Raw genomic sequence first — 22,736 nt, 5'->3', positions numbered from 1 at the left:
AACCTATACCATAAGAAAAAATCCTAATTCAATGGAATAGGCTATACGTACCAAATGAAAGCGTGTTAAATGTGTATGATTGGAATTAATACCACACTCCGGTATGGAATGGAACACATAAGTTTTGACATACATATGCCTAAATGTGCCTCATATTAGTTTTAGCACACATATTAACTAAATAGTAAAAAAATCACTCTCTATGCTTACACAGTCATCACTCAACTTTATCAATTTATTAAATAGATGATTACTTATTTTTGCTCACCCTTATACAGTATAGAATAAGGTTCAAAATCGTTTCACTTTAATATAAGACTTTCCATTACAGGAATATATTTTCTAGATTGTCTTTCGATACATATAATATTATTGATGTGTGCGTTTGTCTCCGGTGTATTATATTACGAGTAATTAGTACATACGTGGCACGTGACTTGGTTGTTAATTATTTATATATAACGTTATTATATATTGCACATCGCCAGGCTTATTCCGCCACCAACCTTGGGAGCTAAGATGTTATGTCCCTCGTGACTGTGATCACGCTGTCTTGCTCACGTTTATTTTATTTTATAAAGAATGGTAAACCATCAAATGCCCTCCGCTGAAAGAGGGAGAGGGTGCCGCTGGTTTTTTAGTGAGCAAACCCGGCATACTTGGGCGCACTCGGCGTCCAGGACTCCGAGGAGTCCCACACTCCCCCCCCACTTTCCATCACGTGGGGGAAGTGCGTATGCGTTTTTCCAAGGAGAAAAGAGAAGTAGAGACCACCAAATGCCCACATGATGAAAAGTAATCACCCAAATACATTGGCAAATATGAATCTATTAGAACACTGATGAGTCGCCAAACTTTGGGATAAAAGATTTAAAGTACCTTGTAGTTACACTGACTTAATCTTTCAACCTAAGAATCATGACAAAAGTATGGCTGTTCGGCGGTCAAGTAAGTGCTACTCAATCTGGCTCATTAAAAACATAATTTTAAGTAGAAATAAAGCAATTTGTATAACCTCTTATTATTAGTTTACTCCATATAACATGTATTCAGAAGAATTCGATCATTGTCATTAAACATATGTATGTAATATTCAGGTCAGGCTTATGAATATATAAACTTAATGCACTGAACGAACAAAATATTCTAGAGGATCATACTACACGTTACGTATACTGTGGACAGCAAAAATAACCAACAAGTCTTTTCTCAAACAACTGAAGATAACTACCGGACTATCCACAATATGTTACCAACGAGATCTAAGATATTTTGGTCATATTTCCTGGAGACAACCAGACAGTCTGGATAAACTTGTTGTAGTAGGGAAAATCGAAGGCAAGAGATCACGCGGTCGACTACCCGCTGGTCCGACCAGAGTCAAAATATAACGGGACTAAATATTCCGACTGCCCTGAGAATAGCCACAGACAGGGTAGTGTGGAGGAAGCTAGTCGACACATCGGTAAAAGCATTTCAGGACAATCACGACCTTCAGTAATAAAGCATTCGAAAGAAAAGAAGAATTCAGACGTCAGTGTAAAAAAGTATTTATATCAAATAACTGGGCTAATATATGTCCTAAGAAATTGCAGGCTATCCCACCATGCAGTTCCAATGCAGGTTTTTATTTACATGTGGCAAATTTTTTATCTAATTCTCGCGATGTTGCATAACAAAACTAAATATTATTTATGCAATCCTCATATTCTTTAGGTTATAGAGAACGTGTCACAATAATTTCAAATAATTAATAGTAAAGTAACTGCCTGTAAATTTCCCACTGCTGGGATAAGACCTCCTTTTCCATTAAGGAGATATTTTGGAACATATTCCACCACGCTGTTCCAATGCGGGTTGGTGGAATGCACATGTGGCAGAATTTCAATGAAATTAGTCACATGCTGGTTTCCTCACGACTTTTTCCTTCACCGCCGAGTACGAGATGAATTATAATCACAAATTGAGCACATATATACAGTGGTGCTTATCTAGATTTGAATCCGAAATCATCGGTTAAGATGCACGCGTTCTAAGCACTGGGCCATCACAGCTCAAATAATTTATATGGTGAACAAAATAACATCAAGCGAAGCCCGGTGATATATCTTGTACATGATATCACACAGTGAAGCCCGCGTTATCAAGCCGGTTGATTACATTCGATATTGATAAATATAAATTGTAATATATTAATTACAAATCGCGAAATGTGAATTTTTCCAAAGACTAATCGTCACATATTAAAATAATGTCTCCTAGGCTGTTTCCATTTGTTACGTTAAAACTCAATAATTATCGAACAGATTTTAATACAGTTTTATTCAGTGGATAGAGTGATTCATGAAGAAAATTTAAGTGTAGAATTTTAAGCAAGGTTGAATGTTATGTCTAAAATATGACGATGAAATTGAAAGTGTCTTACGTCGCTTATACCAATAGATTTATATAAACCAAGACTTAAACATATTATGTAGAAGGTTATACTAGTCTTCCAAAGCCAGTAGATAGTTTAAATATACATTAAGCTGATCTGAGATATTATTTGATACCTTCTGATAGTGTAAGTATTTTTTCATGTTCAAGTTTCTACAAAAAAGTATGTATATCTTATCTGTTACAGGTGATTATTATCTGTATATATTAATGTTATATTAAATTTCGCCACTTTAAAAAATAAATAAAAAATTCAATAAATTTCCAAATCGTTATATAAGAGACTCGAATATGATAAAATTAATCGATATATAATTAATACATAACACGCATAATCGTTATATTATTATCTATGGAACAAATTCTTAATTTAAAAAATAGTAATACTTTTCTTTACATAATGATATATGTATAATATTTAGTAAATTATAAAAAAAAAACTTACGATTTTTCAGACAGGAACCGAAGCAAAACCATAGCCAGAACAAATATAAACACATAAATATAAAAACACCGACCATAACAGACGATATTAGATCCATTTTGATTTGTTTACATCGACGACTAAAACACGAAATGGCAGTCCTTTAAATAATATCTTATCTGTGCTTATCTATACGAAGTGTCATATTGTGTAAAAAAAATTACAAGTGACTGATTATTCATTTTTTTTGAAAAAAGAACTCGGAACGAACTCAACGATTGAATGAATGCTCGGATACTAACCGTCAAGGAACGCTTGCGTGGTTGTCCAATTGACTTACGTGTCGGAATTAGTACATCCTTTGGATTTATTAACGCTTTTGATTGATTTTATATTCTATTGTTTTATATAAAATTTACATTATGGTTTTGTTATTAATTGTGGTAAACGTTTTTTTTTTATAGACTAACTCGTTTTATTGGTCAACTAGTAGTAGCCCGCGACTCCACTCGCGTATATGGTGTTGGTTGTCATTTGTCAGGCGATAAAAGTACGTTTGTCTTTTGCTTAGAGTTCAAGTTTACTTCGTACCAAATTTCATCGAATTCGGTTCAGCAGTTTGGTCGTGAAAGAGCAACAGACAGACAAATAGGCTTAATTCTGACTTTAATTAGTCCATATAAATATATAAGTGTTTTGGTCAAATCTTGGTGACTACCAGGAGGTTTCCAGTTTGCTGTAATGGCACTATCCTCAAAATACATAAAGCATTTGTTCCTAGTATATAGCTGTCTCACCGGATTATTAAGGGCAAGAGAGAGATAGACAAAGATGAGCATTTGCGCTCATACTTGTACACTATTACACAGTTGACTAATCTGTGGAGACTCTATGTAGAGAGAGACAGTTGCAACCTATATTGATCAGGAGAATATCACATTATTTCATGTCAGGTTTTAAATATTATTTAATATTGTAAACGATTATTCGCTTGTAACTTGGACTATGATACAAATGAGGTATCTTATCAAATTTTATCACAATATTTTAGATTATAGGATAAATACGATTGAACTTTCTATGGAAGAATGTTGATAACGATTGAGAACTGCCTTCATGTCACCCATTGAAGTAATTAATAACTACAGGAACAAGGGACATAGCATCTTAATTCCCAAGGGTGGTGGCGCATTGACTATGTAAGGAATAGTTAATATTTCTTACAGCGTCATTGTCTATGGGTGATGGTGACCCCTTACCATCAGGTGACCCATATGCTCATCCGCCAACCTATTCCATAAAAAAAGTGAAAATATAGTGAGGCTTATAAATATCCAACAGATGAGTTTCTTTTTTAAAGCTTATTCAACCATATTGATTTGATGCTTAGGAAAATGGTTTGTATATAATTAATATAAAGATAAATATATAAGGGATAGATATATATATAAATACAAAAATAAAAACATACTTAATCCATAGTAAAACGAGAGAGAAACCCCGATGCATAGAAAAAATAAAAACACGATGAGCGCCGGCAGTGTAAGTACAATACTTATTAATAAATTGTCACTCATTGTAAAAACTTCACTTTAAAACAGAAACAATATACAAAACAATAATACACCTTTGCTAATTTGTAACACCAAATCACTGTAAAATAAAAAACAAATAAATTATTTTTTTAAAAAAGAACGATAAAATTTATCAGGAAACTACTATACCTAATCAATAATCGCGAGTGATTAATTATAATTAATCTAACATATTTTAGTAAAGATTACAAAAAACATTTTAATGATATCTTTTTTTATGACATGGGTGGCAAACGAGCAGGATGCTCACATGATGGAAAGGGACCACTGCCCATGGACTTCTGCTACACCAGGGGGATTGCTGGTCTATTGCCGGCCTTTAAAGAAGGAGTACGCTCTTTTCTTGAAGGTTCCCATGTCGTATCGGTTCGGAAAAACCGCCGGTGAAAGCTGGTTCCACAAAGTGGTTGTGCGAGGTTTCATTTTTTTTTATTTATTCTATAAGTACAACTTTCGATTTATCGTCTGCAATATGTTTGACACAATAAAGCTTAATTTAGAATGTGTTTAGTGACCTTTATTAAACAAGTAAGTGGCTGTTTATATAGGCTTCGTCTTGGTAAGTGGTCACCACCACCAATAGGTTTGCTCAATAACCTTACAACCTTACAAAATATGATGTTATATATGTTCTGCCTGAACATTAGCACATACAACCTAAAAACCGGAACACAACAATAATAAACATTACTATTTAGGTAGAAGATGGTTGATAAAATTAAATTATGTCGTCTGGATTGACCTTCATTATAATATTAAAACAGTATCTTTATAGACATCAAACACTTCCTGTTTTAACATGAATTAAACAAGGTGTCAATAAAAAAAATTAAATGATAAGAAAATTTTATTTCACAGGAAGCAAATACTTACAAGGGCTAGTTAATAAAAACGAAACACTAGCATTATGTGATATGACATGTCCGTCGGCTTATGTTCTTAATGATCATATAAATTTACAGACGAACTTATCTACTGCTAAAGATTTATATGAATTTTGACAATACTGAAATACTGTTCTTAGTTTAGCATTATAGAACGAAAATATTAGTGCCTCTGCTAATCACAGCAATGCTAACTGTTGTTATTTTGGGATATAATATGTATATGAAAAACTTAGTAACGTTAGCTAAATGTTTAATTGCCGATGTTTAATTAAAATCACTATTATTTATTATATCGATTGACTACTTATTTTGAATCTCGAATATGGTATAACATTTTAGTAATTGTTTATTTGGCCTTCTTATTCCTATCATTTTATAACATAGGATGTTTTAATCTCATCCGATGTAATTTCATTCCAAAATACAATAAGTATTAATTCCATAATATTACCTACATCAGCATAATATATTACTAATTTTTTTTATGACGTGTATGTCGTACTAATTAATTATTAATAGTCGAATTGTGTCGATAATCGATTTTGAAATGATCATTGGAAAACTACTCGTTGACTCACTTTACTAAACAGAGTTATTTTACACCTCGTTGGTAATAACATTGTGTTTGTATGATTATGTATCTGTATGACCTAACTCCTGAAATGGAAATGACAAAATGTTTTCCATTTTATAACAATTTGTTATTTTGTTATAAATTGTAAGCAATTACAGAAAAAGACGAAAAAACTTCGCCGTTTCTCACGACAACTATGCACAGGTCAAGGTATTGTCTGTACAATACCTGTGGTAGTTTTTACTTAGATTATTAATAAGTGTTTTTTATTATATATTGAATCAAATCTTAATAATAATTCCGTCTCTGAATTACAATTGTAAGCTAATTACATTAGCGTTTAGATTGTCCAAACTGATCAAATTTACTTAATTCTAATAAAATAATACAGTAGTTGATAAAACTGATAGTAAGTGTCATTTATTAGCCCGTATGAAAACTATGAATGGCGTCACAAGGTATAATAATTTTTTAACCAATTATTATCATTATCATTATCATTATATGGTATAAAACAATGTCGCTTACCGCTGTCTGTCCCTATAGCTTAGATCTTTCAAATGACACAACGGATTTTGGTGACTTTTATTAATAAATAGAGTTATTCGAGAGGAAGGTTTTTGTATACAATACACGGTCAATATAGTAAAGAAATAAGAAAAAACCCGTAGTATACTTAGTATCAGCATTGCACATCTGCGATGCAATTATATTAGTATTTATTATCTTGGTGTTAAGGTAACATGTTTCTCATCTCATCATTTTCATCCTATATACTACTGAAAAACAGTAATACTCATAATAACACCACTATGTTTCGGTTTGAAGGCATATTATGCCAGTAACTGTGTTGTATAGTAATATCTTGGCCATCTAAAAAGTGCCAAATTGGCCTATTTGGCAGTACGCCAAATATTTTCAGTTATACAGTACACTAGAAACAATGTATACGAAATTGTTTTAACGGCTACAGCCGTTTACTACATTTTAAATTGGCCGTGATTACGTGTCTAGGCGATAATAGCCTTAATAACCACTTACAAAGGTGCGAATTTCGTATCACTCTGCCATAAATGTTGAGCTACTAAAGATGATATTTCTTGTTAGTAAATCTGAGCAAGATACCTAGGTAATCTTATCCTATAGTCCTAACGAGGAGGTCATTTAGTAACGGCTAATAATACATATACGTGTGGGTTACTGTATACGTTAATTTTATAAAGAGAAATGTAATACTGTAGACGTAGGCAGAACTAAATACAGTCAGAAAAACCTAAAAAACAAAGTAATATATAAATGTAATATTATAAATGTGTAAAATTTATATTTATTTCATAGTTTTATCAATAGATTCATATTATTTTGTTTATTAGTAGAGCACCACCCACCTTATATTCTATGACCTATCCTACACCTGTTGGTTGCCTGGAAGAGATCGCTATGTAGCGATAAGGTCGCCATAATTGTACGCCTGTTATATCTAGGCCATATCTTTGTCACATGTATTTTTTAATTTCACTGTGTGGTGTACAATAAAGAATAAAGAATGTGAAAGTAACTCTGTCTGTCTGTCCGACCAAATAAATGAACCTAATTTGATGAAATTTGGTATGAAGCTGAACTCAAAGAAAGGATACTTTATTATATAGGATACTTTTTTTGGCTAACACATGTTAAATAACGTTAAAACGCAGGCGAAACCGCGGGCGACTACTAGTACATGTATCAGTGGCAAAACATTTTTTTTTATAATAAAAAGGCAACGATCTCTTGTAGGAAGTAATCTATAATCTCGCTCGGGTGGACCTGTAATATTAATTAAACATAATAAATACTTAATCACATCATTACGAATTCAACGTCATTTTATCAATACACGAAAAAAACAATTCGAATTAGTTAATTATGTGATAAATATCATTTACAGATCAAATCGATTTATCACGCTGGCAGATAATAAATGCCACGGTAACCATAGCAACGGAAAGATTTGGAAAAACAAAAGGTCGTTGAATCGACTCCTTTGACATCTTACTATGCAAAATACATACATAGTATATACATTGTATATATGTATATATACGTAGTATAAAACGAAGTCGCTTACTGCTGAGGTAAGTCCCTAAGAAAGCTTAGATTTTTGACATTACGCAACGGATTAAATTTTTTAATAGATAGAGTGATTCAAGAGGAAGGTTTATAAGTATACTAGAAAAACTTCGATAATTTTCAAGGAACATCTAGGAACTAGTGTTTTTCAACCTTCACGACCACTGTCCGAAGTTCATGAAATTTGGTATAAAATAAGCTTAACTTCAAGGAATAAAATAGCTAATACTTTTTGCGCCTCATAACTTTCGACCAATCCCTTAAACAAGAGCGAAGCTGTCGGCAAAAACTATTGTGTCATAAATGAATTTTGATAAATAAAATTTTAACAAAAAGAAAAACCGACTTCAAACAAAACACTATTTTAAAACAAATGAATATGCACGAAAAAGTAATAAAAATAATTGGATATTCAACATATTTTTTAGAGTCTTCCTAAGTTAAATGAAATGAAAAATATTAGACTACTTAAAAGTCGATTAACGATTATATCATGTAGTTATAGTTATTGGTATATTTGGAGCCGGTGTCAGCCACGGTGCCCTTGCCCCAACAATCAAAAGAAAAAAGCGATACGAGCCCCTTGATTGATCCAGTATATTATTGTGTAAAAGGTAATTCGTAAAAAACATATTTGTTAAAGTATTCTCGTATTGTTTTTTGATTGATATACTGTAGGGTTTTATTGGCTGACACCGACTCCAAATATAACAATAATTATAACTACATGATATAATCGTTAATCGACTTTTAAGTAGTCTAATATTTTTCATTTCATTTAACTTAGGAAGACTCTAAAAAATATGTTGAATATCCAATTATTTTTATTACTTTTTCGTGCATATTCATTTGTTTTAATATAGTGTTTTGTTTGAAGTCGGTTTTTCTTTTTGTTAAAATTTTATTTATTTTTTGATTTTAAGTGAAGCTGATGTTGACTAACTATTTTTTTTAATATGGATAGATTAAGCGTTCCGTTTATATGAGTCAGAAACTACTTCGAGGACAATTTCAAAGGAAACTTGCGAATAAAGCAAAAATAGACTTTCGAAAATGCGGATTTAATACGTCACGCGGCGTAAACTACAAGGATCCCTCGAAAGAGCTGTAATCGAACTCAGCAAAAAAACTTAAAAAAAACCAACTATATTTCGTACATCATATGACATCACATCACATACACAAAATTTGATTAAAGATAGTAAGAAATTCTGCCCCACATCGCACCCTAACTGCGAGCCGTATAGGAGTTCCATCACTACATAGTATAAAACAAAGTCGCTTTCTCTGTCCCTATATCTTTAAATCTACGCAACGGATTTTGATGCGGTTTTTTTTAAATATAGTGTGATTCAAGGGGAAGGTTTGTGTATATAATACATGAACAATTTAGTAAAGAAACACTGATAATTTTAGAAGTTTGCGATGTGATGTCGTAAATAAACAAATTCTGTAGTATATTTAGTATCAGTATTGCACCCGTGCGAAGCCGGGGTGGGTAGCTAGTTGATTATAATATTCGACTATGATAATTACATAAACATAACCACATTACGGAAGGTGACTCAAATATCCAAATAACCTATAAATAAAAGATTCGACCGAGTATCGCTAACGTGCTCCTCAGAATTGTTCCGTTCCCTTCCGTTCCGTTACTTTGTCATGGATCCTGTGCTCAGAACCTTACCAAACTTTCACCAAATTACCCTTGAAGTATATATTTTATAATAAAAAAAGAATTATCAAAATTGGTTAACGTGATTTTCAGTTATTCACCTATTTGTCGCGCATATACATAATGCAAATTTAAGACTTATGTCGTTTTCACATGGATACCATCATCGGAAAAAAAAATAAAAAAAATGGGACCCCACGGGAAGCACTACCTTTCAAACAAAAAAAATTTTATCAAAATCGGTCTACCCAGTGAAAAGTTATGAGGTAACAAACATAAAAAAAAAAAAAAAAAATACAGACGAATTGATAACCTCCTCCTTTTGGAAGTCGGTTGAAAAAGACGATTAGTTTTCTCTAGCTACTAATTACAGTATTTGTTCGATGATAAAAGAAAGTGAATAAACAACTAAAATATTTAATAATAAACCTTCAAAATAATTATCTAGAAATTTGAATACAATAAACTGTTTTGCTGTCTCTACCCACAGGATATAATTATCCACTTGACATCTGACCGCTCCTTACATCATCCAATCAGATGTATTAACTAAGCCATGACTCTTATTACATACGTGATAAGATTTAAAATATGCCATATATATAATTACAATTTTTATTTACGGTTAGTAAAACTAATTATACTTCAGACAGCACTAACTGTATCGTTGTTCTAGTTTATGTATAAGTCCGCAGATTATATACTCAATAATTTAGTAACCAATTTACACTTTTGTATAGTTTTAAAACTACGAAGTTAATAGTACCATTTTACATCACATCATCACAACAGCCTGTAAATTTCCCACTGCTGGGCTAAGGCCTCCTCTCCCATTAAGGAGAGGATTTAGAACATATTCCGCCACGCTGTTCCAATGAGGGTTGTTGGAATGCACATGTGGCAGAATTTCGATAAAATTACACACATGCAGGTTTCGTCAACGCCAAGCCCGAGATACAGACACAAATTAAGCGCATGAAATCAGTGGTGCTTGCATGGGTTTGACCCGTAATCATCGGTTAAGATGCACGTATTCATTGGGCCACATCGGCTCATTACACTGTTTAATTAAATAAGTATTATAGAAGTTATGTTTGTTATAGATATTATGTATGTATGATTGCGTAATACCTAACTCCATTTAATAAATATACAAAAAGCATTATGCGTGTAGGTATTGTTTAAAAAGTATCGTGTTTGTCGTTTAAAACTTTTAGAACTAGCGCGCACTGGTAACTTTTGTCACGGACTTGACAAGAGTGACGAAACAGTCACCGTGACAAAAATGACCAGTGCGCACTAGTTCCTAAATGGAATAAAAGCCGAAATAATTTTAATATTCGAATTTTAAAAAACCTGTACAAGAACGTTTTGACACTTTATCAAAGAAAGTTTCAGAGTATTTATACCTTAGGATATGAGATTCGTTATCTCATATTTAATTTTAAGCAATTGAGGATATAAGCAATTGAGGATATAAGCACTAATTGTAGATTATTTTTTTATGCATAGTATATTTGTGAATCTACTCTATGAGTGTCAAAAGGAACGGAAATATAATATTTGATTTGACCAATGAGTGCGCTCGGTTTTTATGTTAATCGTCAGATAGTTGTGCAATACATTTCCCTACAGGATATCTTGATATTATTATGGTTTTCTGTTAAGGTACATATTACATTATACGTATTTAAATATATAAATTAACAATATCTGCTATACTATGATGTAAGAACGACTCACATAATTCGTCAAATAGTTTGATGTATAACAACAATAAGAACAGCCTGTAAATTTCCCACTGCTGGGCTACGGCTCTCTCTCCCTATAAGAAGAAGGTTTGGAACATATTCCACCACGCTGTTCCAATGTTGGTGGAAATTGACATAACGGCCTTTATTCTAAACGATTATGCTTTAAAAACAAACGCACTACAATAACTATATTAACTATATATTTCATTAAACGATTGGGCGATATGAAATAAACGACTCAGACGAAATAAATTCCAATTATATAATTAATAAATTCCAATTTTTAATTATATAAGCATATTATGAAATAATTGTAATATTATAATCGTAGTTAATGAAAAAAACTCACCACAAAATATTACACAATAACGAAAAAAGATGCAACTAAATAATGTTACCACCATCGCCCCTGGCAGTGCGATAGCTACCGAAAAATCCACCATTTTTAATATTTTTCACTCGAAAGAACACATTTTTTGTTATATAAAACCTTTTTAGTTAACAAGCTAACGAACAAAAAAGTTTGCTTATGTTAATAAAATATTTTTAAAAAAATGTCTGTAATGCAGACACGGATTTCAAAATTAGAACGCAAAATGCAAATCATAATAACGAATGATGTTGGGACGGGATATGAAAAAGCACTTTTGTTTCAGATATGAAATCTTATCTTTTATTTTCGTATCGGGAAACAGGATTCAGAAGTGCTTTTTATGACGTAAGCACGTAAGGTGTGTTCATTATCAACAGACATAGTAAATGTAACATAGCATATTAAAACGTTAAATTAACTGGTCTGCGTACAGGATATTAATACTTACGCAACAAAAATAAAATACTTATATTCTAATAAATTACAAAAAAATATTTATATTTTATTTTCTCTGTTAAAATACTTTATTTTCGCTGTTAAAATACGCCATCTATATGTCAATAGTTGAAGTAATTTATAGTACGGCTATTCGACACTAGATGGCGTTTAAAATTGTTTTATTTTAATTACGCCATCTAGCGTTCAGTTTTATATTTGATAAATGCTTTTACGTATGGTAAAGTGCACGCTTACTACATATACATATACTTATACATTTGGAACTGCGGAAGCTGCAGGGATAAAATAATTAATGATTTAAATTGTACATTCATTTCTATACCCCTTTTTTCTATAAGGTTGTACTGTCTACTTAGATTACGTTAGCGAAAAACCGAAGCCTCCAATACGGTGTTATATCATACAGCATTAAATTAATTATATCACATTATTACGTATCTTATTTTAATAACGGAAGCCAATTTTTGTCCCAGTCATTTTGAAAATTTCAGCCATAGATGTCCAGAAAAATAAAGAGAAATCTCGATTGCACAATTTTTTCCAATTATTACGTATATGTATAAGAGAGCGATAAAAAGTTACTGACCGGTTAGAGAGCTTTACTACGGCTGTATAAGAAAAAAAAATTAAAAACGTAAACAAAGTAAAGGAAATTGTTATCGATAAACTCAAATTGTAATTAAAGAGTTTTTCTCACTTTAGCGCCATTACGTGTGACTTGCAGTGTACAATCAAATGAAATCAAAACAAAATATTTTCAATAAAATCTAAGTTTCGCCGTAACTAACGTTCTAGTAATAATTATAGTAAAGAAATATATAAATATTGGACAACATCACATACATTACTCTGATCCCAATGTAAGTAGCTAAAGCACTTGTGTTATGGAAAATCAGAAGTAATGAGGTTACAAACACTCAGACCCAAGACGACATAGAAAACTAATAAGCCTTCTACATCGACTTGGCCAGCAACCCGAACCCGGGACCACGGAGTGGCGTACCCATAAAAACCGGTATACACACCACTCGACCACGAAGGTCGTCAATAGTCGAAACTATTTATTTTACATTATTATATCCTTATAAAATTGTTGTATATTTAATTCGTCGTTTAATAATTTGTTAAACTTTAATTAGTATAATTTAATATGCTTTTGTGTAGTATAATTTAAAATGCTTTGCTTGACATATTTTTATATCAATACTTAAAGACTTGTTGTCAACAAGTTACATGAGTAATAATAATTTAATAAAATACAGGAAGTAAAATGTTAGAAAAGTTCCCGAAGAACCTCGCACATCGACTGGAGCTTTGGTATATATCTCACGATTTTGTAAAAAACATAAAGTTTTAGTAATTACTGGATGATACTGAATATATGCTGTGAGCTGAGTTGGCCCAGTGGTTAGAACGCGTGCATCCTAACCGATGGTTTCGAGTTCAAACCCACGCAAGCACCATTATATATGTGTGCTTAATTTGTGTTTATAATTCATCTCGTGCTCGGCGATGATGGAAAACATAGTGAGGAAACCTGCATGTGTCCAATTTCATAAAAATTCTGCCACATATGGATTCCACTATTGGAACAGCGTGGTGGAATATGTTCCAAACCCTCTCCTTAATAGGCGAGGAGGCCTTAACCCAGCAGTGGGAAATTTACGGTCTGTTACTTTACTTTTTACTGAATACATTTTATAATACATATTGATATACATAGCTCATATGATAGAATGGAATGTAAAGGCATACTTACATTTTTTTATTGCTCTTATAACAATTCCAAAATAAATACACCAACAATATTAAGGTGATCACTATTGGTGCTATCACTACTTTAATAACAGTCGCTGTGACCACATCACCTGGCACATCTGTCGCGTTCATTTTAAATATACCAAAAAGTTTCTATATGAAAAATAATTCCAAGTTCAAAAATTAACATCTTAATACAATCAGAATAAAAAAAAAATGGCGCGAATTAGTTCAACGTCTATTCTCTATGGTGTTTCAATGTGACAAACTAGGGTTGTAATTAAATCACTATTATGATGTATTGACCGTGAAATGGTCTTTTATCGTATTTTTTTTATCGTAGAAATTTTATCTCAATACAAATAAAGTTAATGTTTGCTATTAAGATTAACTCGTAATATAAATCGTTGGAGAGTTGATACAAGTTGATACTTGATGGCGAGAATGAGTCACAGATACAAACTAGAAAGCTTATTACAGTAGTTCGTGGTTCATCAAAACAAAAGAGGTTTCATGTAATTTCAAGAAAAATAGTTTATCATATATTCTGATATTAATTATTTTATGACATGCAATAGTAAATAGGTTACCAGGTAAGTGGTGACCACTGCTCATAAAAAGAGCCGAAATAGAAATAAAAATAAACAAACCATTTCTTTATCTACCTATTTCATACGATTGGCTAATAACTTAGCTATATTGTCCACTAGTAAGAGTTTACGATTAATATATCATTATTTATAATATAACTATTGGACTTAACAACTTATGTCGACTTTAATTTTACTTCCAAAATTCCGATAACAATTTCGTTGGCCTTCAAAACGACATTTTTTCGCAAATTCATTGTGAATATCACAGATTAATCAAGCTTGTCGCAAATTATTGTCAAAATTTGATTATTACCTTTTTTTCCTGTTTTTTTTTCCGGTTATAATAAAATATAGGTGGTATCTATCACGACGGGCTTAGGAAAACTCTAAGTATGTTTTAATAATTTGGTTTATCTTTAATCAGCCTCGGATCTGAGGGGAGGGGGAAGGTCAAACCGCCCTGTTTTGACCCTCCCTGACCTGACCCGGGCGGCAGCTTCACGAGTGTGCCAAATCCTCCAGTGTAAGTTTTTAGTTTTTATTGGTTATATATATTTCTTTGTGTATCTGTGTAATTCCACAAATGAAAGTTGTCGTTCGTGTTTTAAAGTGTTGGTTGTCAGGCAAAAAAGTAGCCCATGTCCTTCCCGATAGACAGACAGACTGACAGAAAGAGTTACTTTCACGTTTGTAATATTAGTATAGATATAAATAATATAGAATATAAATAAAAATGTATGAAAGGATTATTATTTTAATAAATGGTCACAAAAATACTACTCATTGACAGTACAAACTTGACACTTTATCTCAAACACTAATGAAGGGGCGCCATAATGAAAGTTTTGCCCAGGTTCGAAAAAATCGTAGATCTTACTATCGGGTAATCTGATCGGCCTGTATTAAATACATCCTTTGTAATATATGTTAACTTTGAATGCAATCGGTACAACGACTTCAAAGCCTATTTATCTCGAACAGATATAACAATATCCACTGGGATTAAGATGTACAGATATTGCTGTAGACAATTTGAAAGCAACAAACTCTCTCACGTACAAGCTTAAGATTTCTGTTAAGATATTTAATTCATCCTTGGATGATAACCGTTTTTTATATACAAATAATTCGCCTGCGTTCAATGAGGGCAATGATATTCTAATAAACAGATATGTTATATAGTGTGCCGCGCCGGGGGCCGTTTATTTTAGTTTATTTTTACATTTCGTTAAAAGTAAAAAGGATAGCTTGATAAAAACAATAAGTAAAAGGGATAACTAGATGTTTTAATTACGCAACACGTATTACTACGTAATTATAATGTATTACTACATAAAACAACTAAAGGCAAACGTCACAATTAGGACGTTTTCTAGTCTTCACTTTTTGCGCGTTAATAACATATCTGTTTATTTCAACATCATTGGGTGAGGGTGATTCGTTTATTGTGGTTGTATAGGACGTAGGTTTAAGATATAAAAAGGTAGTTTATTTTGTTCCTTAGAGTTTAAGCTTGCGACGTACCAAATAACAACGGGTTTAGTTCAAAGTATTAACCGCACAAGCTTAAAAAACAGAGGTACGAACCTATAAATATAATAAGATTGTCTGATTGTAATATTAAAATAACCGCTTTTTACTAAATACATATATATACACGGTACATATACCAAAGTAACATTGAAATAAAACTAGTTATAACGGATTTGAATCGCGTATATTAATTATTTTTAACATCCCGACGTCTCGAGCACTTAACAGCGTTCGTGGTCACGGGTAGACTTAACCGGTAACATTTTTTACAATTTTTGTTTGTCTGTCTGTCAGTTTATTTCGGCTAATCGCTGGAACCGATTCTGACGGTACTGTCATTGGCAGATAACGCAATACGGACTAATTTAGGCTACAACAATAATGTCTTTGCTAATTGAAACGTGTAAGAGGACGTGGGCAAGGCTACTTTTTGACAATAGTATCCTTTAGCTGTTTCCCACCTGCTTTAAAATAGATATAATATAGCCTTAAACGATCTACGGATCGCTTCGATTAGTCACACTGTTATATATGAATATACGATCAATATTTTATATATGAATGAGTCATAAAAAAATCCATTCTATATTTAAAGATAACGTTAGTCTAAAAATGTATCACTTTTATCTATTATTATCTTCTAGATTCAGATTTCTCTTCCTTTCTTCGTCAGAGTAAATTTAGTCATCACTTATAATAGGCTATTTGACAATGCGAAAAATAAATTGTGAATCATTGTAATCAGTGTATATTATGAGTTTAAAAATGGTTATTTACTAACGAAAGTTGAAAATAATACTTAATTTATTCAAAAATCTATAAATAATAATGCATTTTTTCAAACGTTTGTTACGTGACACAAAACGCTCCTGATTGGCCGGGCTTATGATGACGTCACTTTCTTGTTTACCTTGCTATTCTACTACATGTACCACAGATTAAAATACAGGAAAGTGACGTCACCGACCCCATTGCAGCGCCATATTGTCTTGTTTTTGCGCGCTATTTAAATATGGATTTTTTATATGATATTTTTCGGCAAATATATACTAGAAATGAAAAAAATCAACTTTTACGGGGTTTCTTAACTTCTACTAAATCATATAAAATGAATTTTAAAAACCAGTCAAACAGCCTGTTCTACGAGTAATTACCTACTCTTCATACAAACGTAAAATCAATTATGTGAGAAAGAAACAAATAGTGTTTACTAAATACCTGCTAAGCAAATATGTCCGTTCATGTTTTATAAGATTATCATATCCATGACATCTGGTATTACCCGAGATGAAATCTTATCAAACTAACGAGTTATCTATCATATCTAATTAGCGTAACATAATAGGCTTATTTTATAATAGGCAATTAATATATGCTTAAATATAATGTATGTATACGATATTTTGTGTCCTTGGACCGCATAGCTCTTCAACTTGGCTATGTATTTATTTTGAAGTTCTATCAATATAAATACCAAGGATTTTTATCTTTATGTTAATTTACTAAGATAACTGTTCTAAGAAGATTTCTCTGAAGAAATTGGTTGGACTAACTTAAGGGATGAGGCTCGAGGGTTGCTACGGCATTTTCAAATCAATAAGAAAGAGAGAGACAGAAAATTTTCAGATTTTTTTTTAAAAAACTTATTTGTATATATTGTCTTAACGAAACAATTTCAATTACTTTACAGGCAAATAAATTTGAGTGTGATTCGAATAAATAAAAAATAAAAATTGAAAACATACTCTAAACGAGAAAAGTATTTTGCTATGTTTATTTAGAACGATATACCCCACAATAACAGACATCTACAAAAATTGCTACTATATTTAAATATGCCATAAATTTTCAGTCATAAAACTTAAGATATTTATTAAATTCATCAGAACCTTCAAGAACAAGCTGCTATGAAAACAAAGGCGATAGCATGCGACATAGATTTACCCTCTTATCTAAATAAAGCTAAGCTATCCATTCAAGTACAAAACAACCGACATCGACAGTCAAGTGGTTCAGTATTTACTGTCAAATTGCGAACACTCGAATGCGTCACGCGAGTCATATGACGGCTTATCATATATTTATAAGTCGGTCTTAAAATAATTCAAAAAGAATCAAAAATAAAATCTTGATTGCCGTTATCGTATTGATAAATGTATGATCTATAAAAGGAACAATCATTTGTCTAGGATTTTGTTTATTTCGAATAATTATGTAAAAAAAAAAAAAATCTGTCAGTGTAAAGAAATTAATGTTACGTTAGAAGGTCTAGTTTTTGTCTGATATGGATTATCTTGATTGAATAATATTCAATTCTAATAATTCAATCAAATACTGTTCTATATTATAGAACAGTATAGGCCTATAGGCATGTAATTTAAATGAACATTTTTAGAAGATATTACAGATTTAAAATGCAGGGACATAGCGGTTTATATTACATAATGACAAAAGATATGTGAACGTTGTAAGACATTCTATACTATATTTGGTATCAGCATTGCACCTGAGTGCCCAGTCTAGGATTATCTTGTAGACAGAAGCAGTAAGTTAATTGGTGTCAGCACTTTGTTATATTGGATTATCACCTCACATTCAACCTTACTTAGTATTGTATTCCGGATTGAAGATTCAATGAGCTAGATCACTAAGCAAGCCAAAATCAACCATGGTATCACCAGCACACACATATTGTAAGATCATTATAACGATTCTCCAATTCTGTATCTGCGAATTTGGATGTCGTCTCGAACTGTATCGAACTAATATCACGAAAGCTCTGTGACATCGAAGAGAGTTAGTTGTATGGATTTTATTTTTGTATCGTATAATGATTAGAGAAAATCAATCAAACCAATTTTTTTATGATATAGGTTCGCGTAGGAGCATATGGGCCATCTCATGGTAAGTGGTCACTATCACCCATAGACAATGACGCTGTAAGAAATATTACAATTCCTTACATAGTCAATGTGCCACTAACCTTGGGAACTAAGATGTCATGTTCCTTCTGTCAGTAGTTACACTGGCTCACTCACCCTTCAAACCGGAACACAACAATACTAAGTACTGTTATTTGGTAGAATAACTGACCAACATATTCTGGAGTGTTGTCAACTGTTTTAACAATTCATTGTTGACATTTACGCTATGGTCAAGAACGATTAAACTACATTCTATACAACCAATCAAAACCTCGAGCCGAAGAGTACATTCATTTACGAGATACAATATCGAATGATAAAGCTGGTGATATTGGACATAAATTTTCGTACAGTAGAAGTCTAAGACATATCGACGAATATGGTCAGGATGCTTTGACGCATGTTCGCAAGTATAGACAAGGTTGTAAATGTAATAACATTGATATTTGATAGAATCGGATAAAAGAGGACGTGTTGGTGTGAATCAAACTTTTACAGACTATAGAAATTTAAACATTACATCGAGATTAGACCAACGAAAACATTCTCATGAATCATATCTGTTTCCGGATTCAACAAAAAGTAGATATGATCTTGACAAATAAGTTTAGGGGTTACATAAACAATCTGAAGCCTATCGAGAACGTCATCGAAGAAGATGAAATAGATGACGAATATTAAATGAAATATTTTTTTAAGAATTTAATTAGATCTCCCATTTTTCTTGATTTGTTCCTTTATTATTTGTACATTGTTAATGATTAGTAATTAATTACAATTCGAAAAATTAAAAATGTATTTGCTTGCTGTTTTAATGCCCAGCGATGCGGGCCGGTATAGCTAGTTGTAAATAAAATTATCGCTTTGTACAATGTTCTTTGTCTTTAAAAATCTCTGAAACAGTAAATAGACTCTTTCTTAGTAAGAATACAACTGCCATAAAAGACTTTAATACGACACAACTTAGATGTAGCATCGGCAAAATTCGTAAAACCGATCACCGAATTGAGTACGCTATCCCAAATTATCAATATTTATTTCTCATGCGAAAATGATCTTTGCACAAACATAATGACTTGTAATATCATGTGTATTTATATAATTGTCAATTTTGACAAGTCCATATTTACTTTCACTTCTTTTTGTCGGCTTGAACTGACGCGAGAATCGAATGGCGCGATAGGGAACTATTTCTATTGGTTGTAAAAAAATCGGCAGTAATCGGTTTTATTGAATTTGCCGATGCTACATCTAGATTGTGTTGTTCTATAATAGACTATTTCCAAGTAAGAATACAGCTGTCATAAACGACTACGTAACGGAAATAATTTCCCTAGATAGTTCCTTCTGTCACACGCTCCGCATTGAACTGTCGGTGTGACTTCCTTTTGTGCATATTTAATTTTACTTTGTACAAAATTAAGATACAGTTCTATGGATAAGTATTTAAACTGATGTCACTACAGAAAACGTTTTTAAGATAAAACATTTCCGTTTCATGTAACCGTCATCTTTAAATCAATGATGTTGTAGTAAACAGATATATTGTTAACGCGCAAAAAGTGAAGACTAGAAAACGTCCTAATTGGGACGTATGCCTTTAGTTGTTTTACGTAGTAATACGTTATAATACATCATAATTACGTAGTAATACGTTTTGCGTAATTAAAACATCTAGTTATCCCTTTTACTTATTGTTTTTATCAAGCTTTCCTTTTTACTTTTAACGACATGTAAAAATAAACTAAAATAAACGGGCCCCGGCGTGGCTCACTTTTTTCTGTTGTTTAGTATGGGTATAACATATCTGTTTATTAGAATATCATTGTCTCTAAATAGTATAAAACAAAGTCGCTTTCCGCCATTTGTACAAATATTTTTAAGTAAGCAATGAGAATGAAATAAGAATAAGATATGATTCAAAAGGAAATTTTATATGTGTAACACATGAATATTATAGAAAAGAAAAGCCAAGGATTTCAAACTGCATAGTCGAAAAGAGAAAATACAAACGATTTTTCGAAGAGCGTGGGTTGCTAGTATTTATAAATATTAAAAGATGTAGATATTATTTCATCCACATAAAGATATATTTTGTAAAAACCAAACGACTCCATAAAAGGGGCAAAACAATATTGTTTTTAAAAATTAAAAAATATTTAAAAAATTGACAATTTATGAGGCTTTCAACTTTTGTATGTGGCTAACGAGCAGACAGTTCACCCGATGGAAAGAGGTTACCACCGCGGTATACATCTTTTTTTTCTTACTTTAGCTAAATCTCTTAAAATTTTATAAACTCATATGTTTCAAGTATGTAATCTTCATAATTATAAATATAACAGCGCTACAGTGCTAAGAAAATAACGTTCGCTAATAATGTTACAATGTACTAACGAGCCAATATAGAGACGCATGAATTCTATACTATAAAGATTTTTTATCAGAATAACTAAGTAAAATAAAATCGAAACAGCGTGATTCAAGTCCACTAGACGTTATTGACAAATTATATTCGTTACAAGTCATGTGATGTGACTTCCAGGATACATTACATACATATATAATTGTATTTAATTAATATGATTCTTTTTTTTTTAAATGTAGATTAAATAAAAATTTTAACAAAAAGAAAAAACCGACTTCAAACAAAACACTATTTTAAAGCAAGTGAATATGCACTAAAAAGTAATAAAAATAATTGCGCATTTGATATTTGATAAAATGAAATGAAAAATATTAGACTAATTATAAGTCGATTTACGATTATATAACATACTAATAGTTATTGTTATATTTGGAGCCGGTGTCAGCCAAGAAAACCCTACAATACATCTATCAAAAAACAATACGAATTGATAACCCCCTCCTTTTTGAAGTCGGTTGAAAAGAGTAAGTACTGAGTTTCTTGCCGGATCTTCTCGGTAGAATCTTTTCGAACCGGTAGTAGCTTCACTTAATTGTTAAATGTGTTAAATGACGTTTCAAAAGTGCTTGTAAAAGCCCACTTGAATAAAGTTTATTTTGATTTCGATAATATCATTGTCCGTCTCGATAGGTCAATATTCATTACCAAGTTTAGTATATCAAGAACAAGTGAATGGTTAAATAAAATATTTATTATATCTGTGGTTGTGGTACAATCGCCGCTTACAATTTTTTTTTCTTGATTTTTGATATATAATTTATAAAACTCTTCCATGAATTATTAAATACAAAATTTGAGTCAAATCGTTAAAGCTGTATCTGATTTTTTTTTTGTAATTATACTAATATTATAAACATTAAAGTAACTCTGTCTGTAACTATTTCAATTGAACAAAATTTGATGAAGGTATGAAGCAAGATTTAATTCTAAGAAAGGACTATTATTGTTGTAAGGAGCCGAGATGGCCCAGTTGTTAGAACGCTTGCATCTTAACCGATGATTTCGGCTTCAAACCCAGGCAAGCACCACTATATTCATGTGCTTAATTTGTGTTAATAATTCATCTCGTGCTCGGCGGTGAAGGAAAACATCGTGAGAAAACCTGCATGTGTCTAATGTCATAGAAATTCTGCCATACGTGCATTCCACCAACCTGCATTGGAACAACGTGGTTGAATATGTTCCAAACTATCTCCTTAATGGGAGAGGAGGAC

The 22,736-nt window shown here is 31.8% G+C and overlaps 1 protein-coding gene across 4 annotated transcripts in view; it reads right to left on the bottom strand.

Annotated features, from left to right (window-relative positions):
* Window positions 1-22,736, bottom strand: part of LOC124539344 — a 71,880-nt gene that overhangs the window by 22,514 nt on the left and 26,630 nt on the right. Inside the window, exon 1 of one of the 4 annotated variants that reach the window (XM_047116712.1) lies at window positions 4,332-4,452. The exons of 2 other annotated variants lie outside the window; for them this stretch is intronic. In XM_047116712.1, coding sequence (XP_046972668.1) covers window positions 4,332-4,437 — 106 coding nt within the window. In that variant the 5' untranslated portion in view covers window positions 4,438-4,452. Of the gene's footprint in view, window positions 1-2,881; window positions 3,168-4,331; window positions 4,453-22,736 lie in introns of those variants that run through there. One more of the 4 variants, XM_047116713.1, reaches the window with a different exon arrangement.

The sequence above is a fragment of the Vanessa cardui genome, chromosome 22 (genome assembly GCF_905220365.1).
Source record: "Vanessa cardui chromosome 22, ilVanCard2.1, whole genome shotgun sequence".
NCBI lineage: Eukaryota > Metazoa > Arthropoda > Insecta > Lepidoptera > Nymphalidae > Vanessa > Vanessa cardui.
This window is presented reverse-complemented; position numbering and strand designations above follow the sequence as displayed.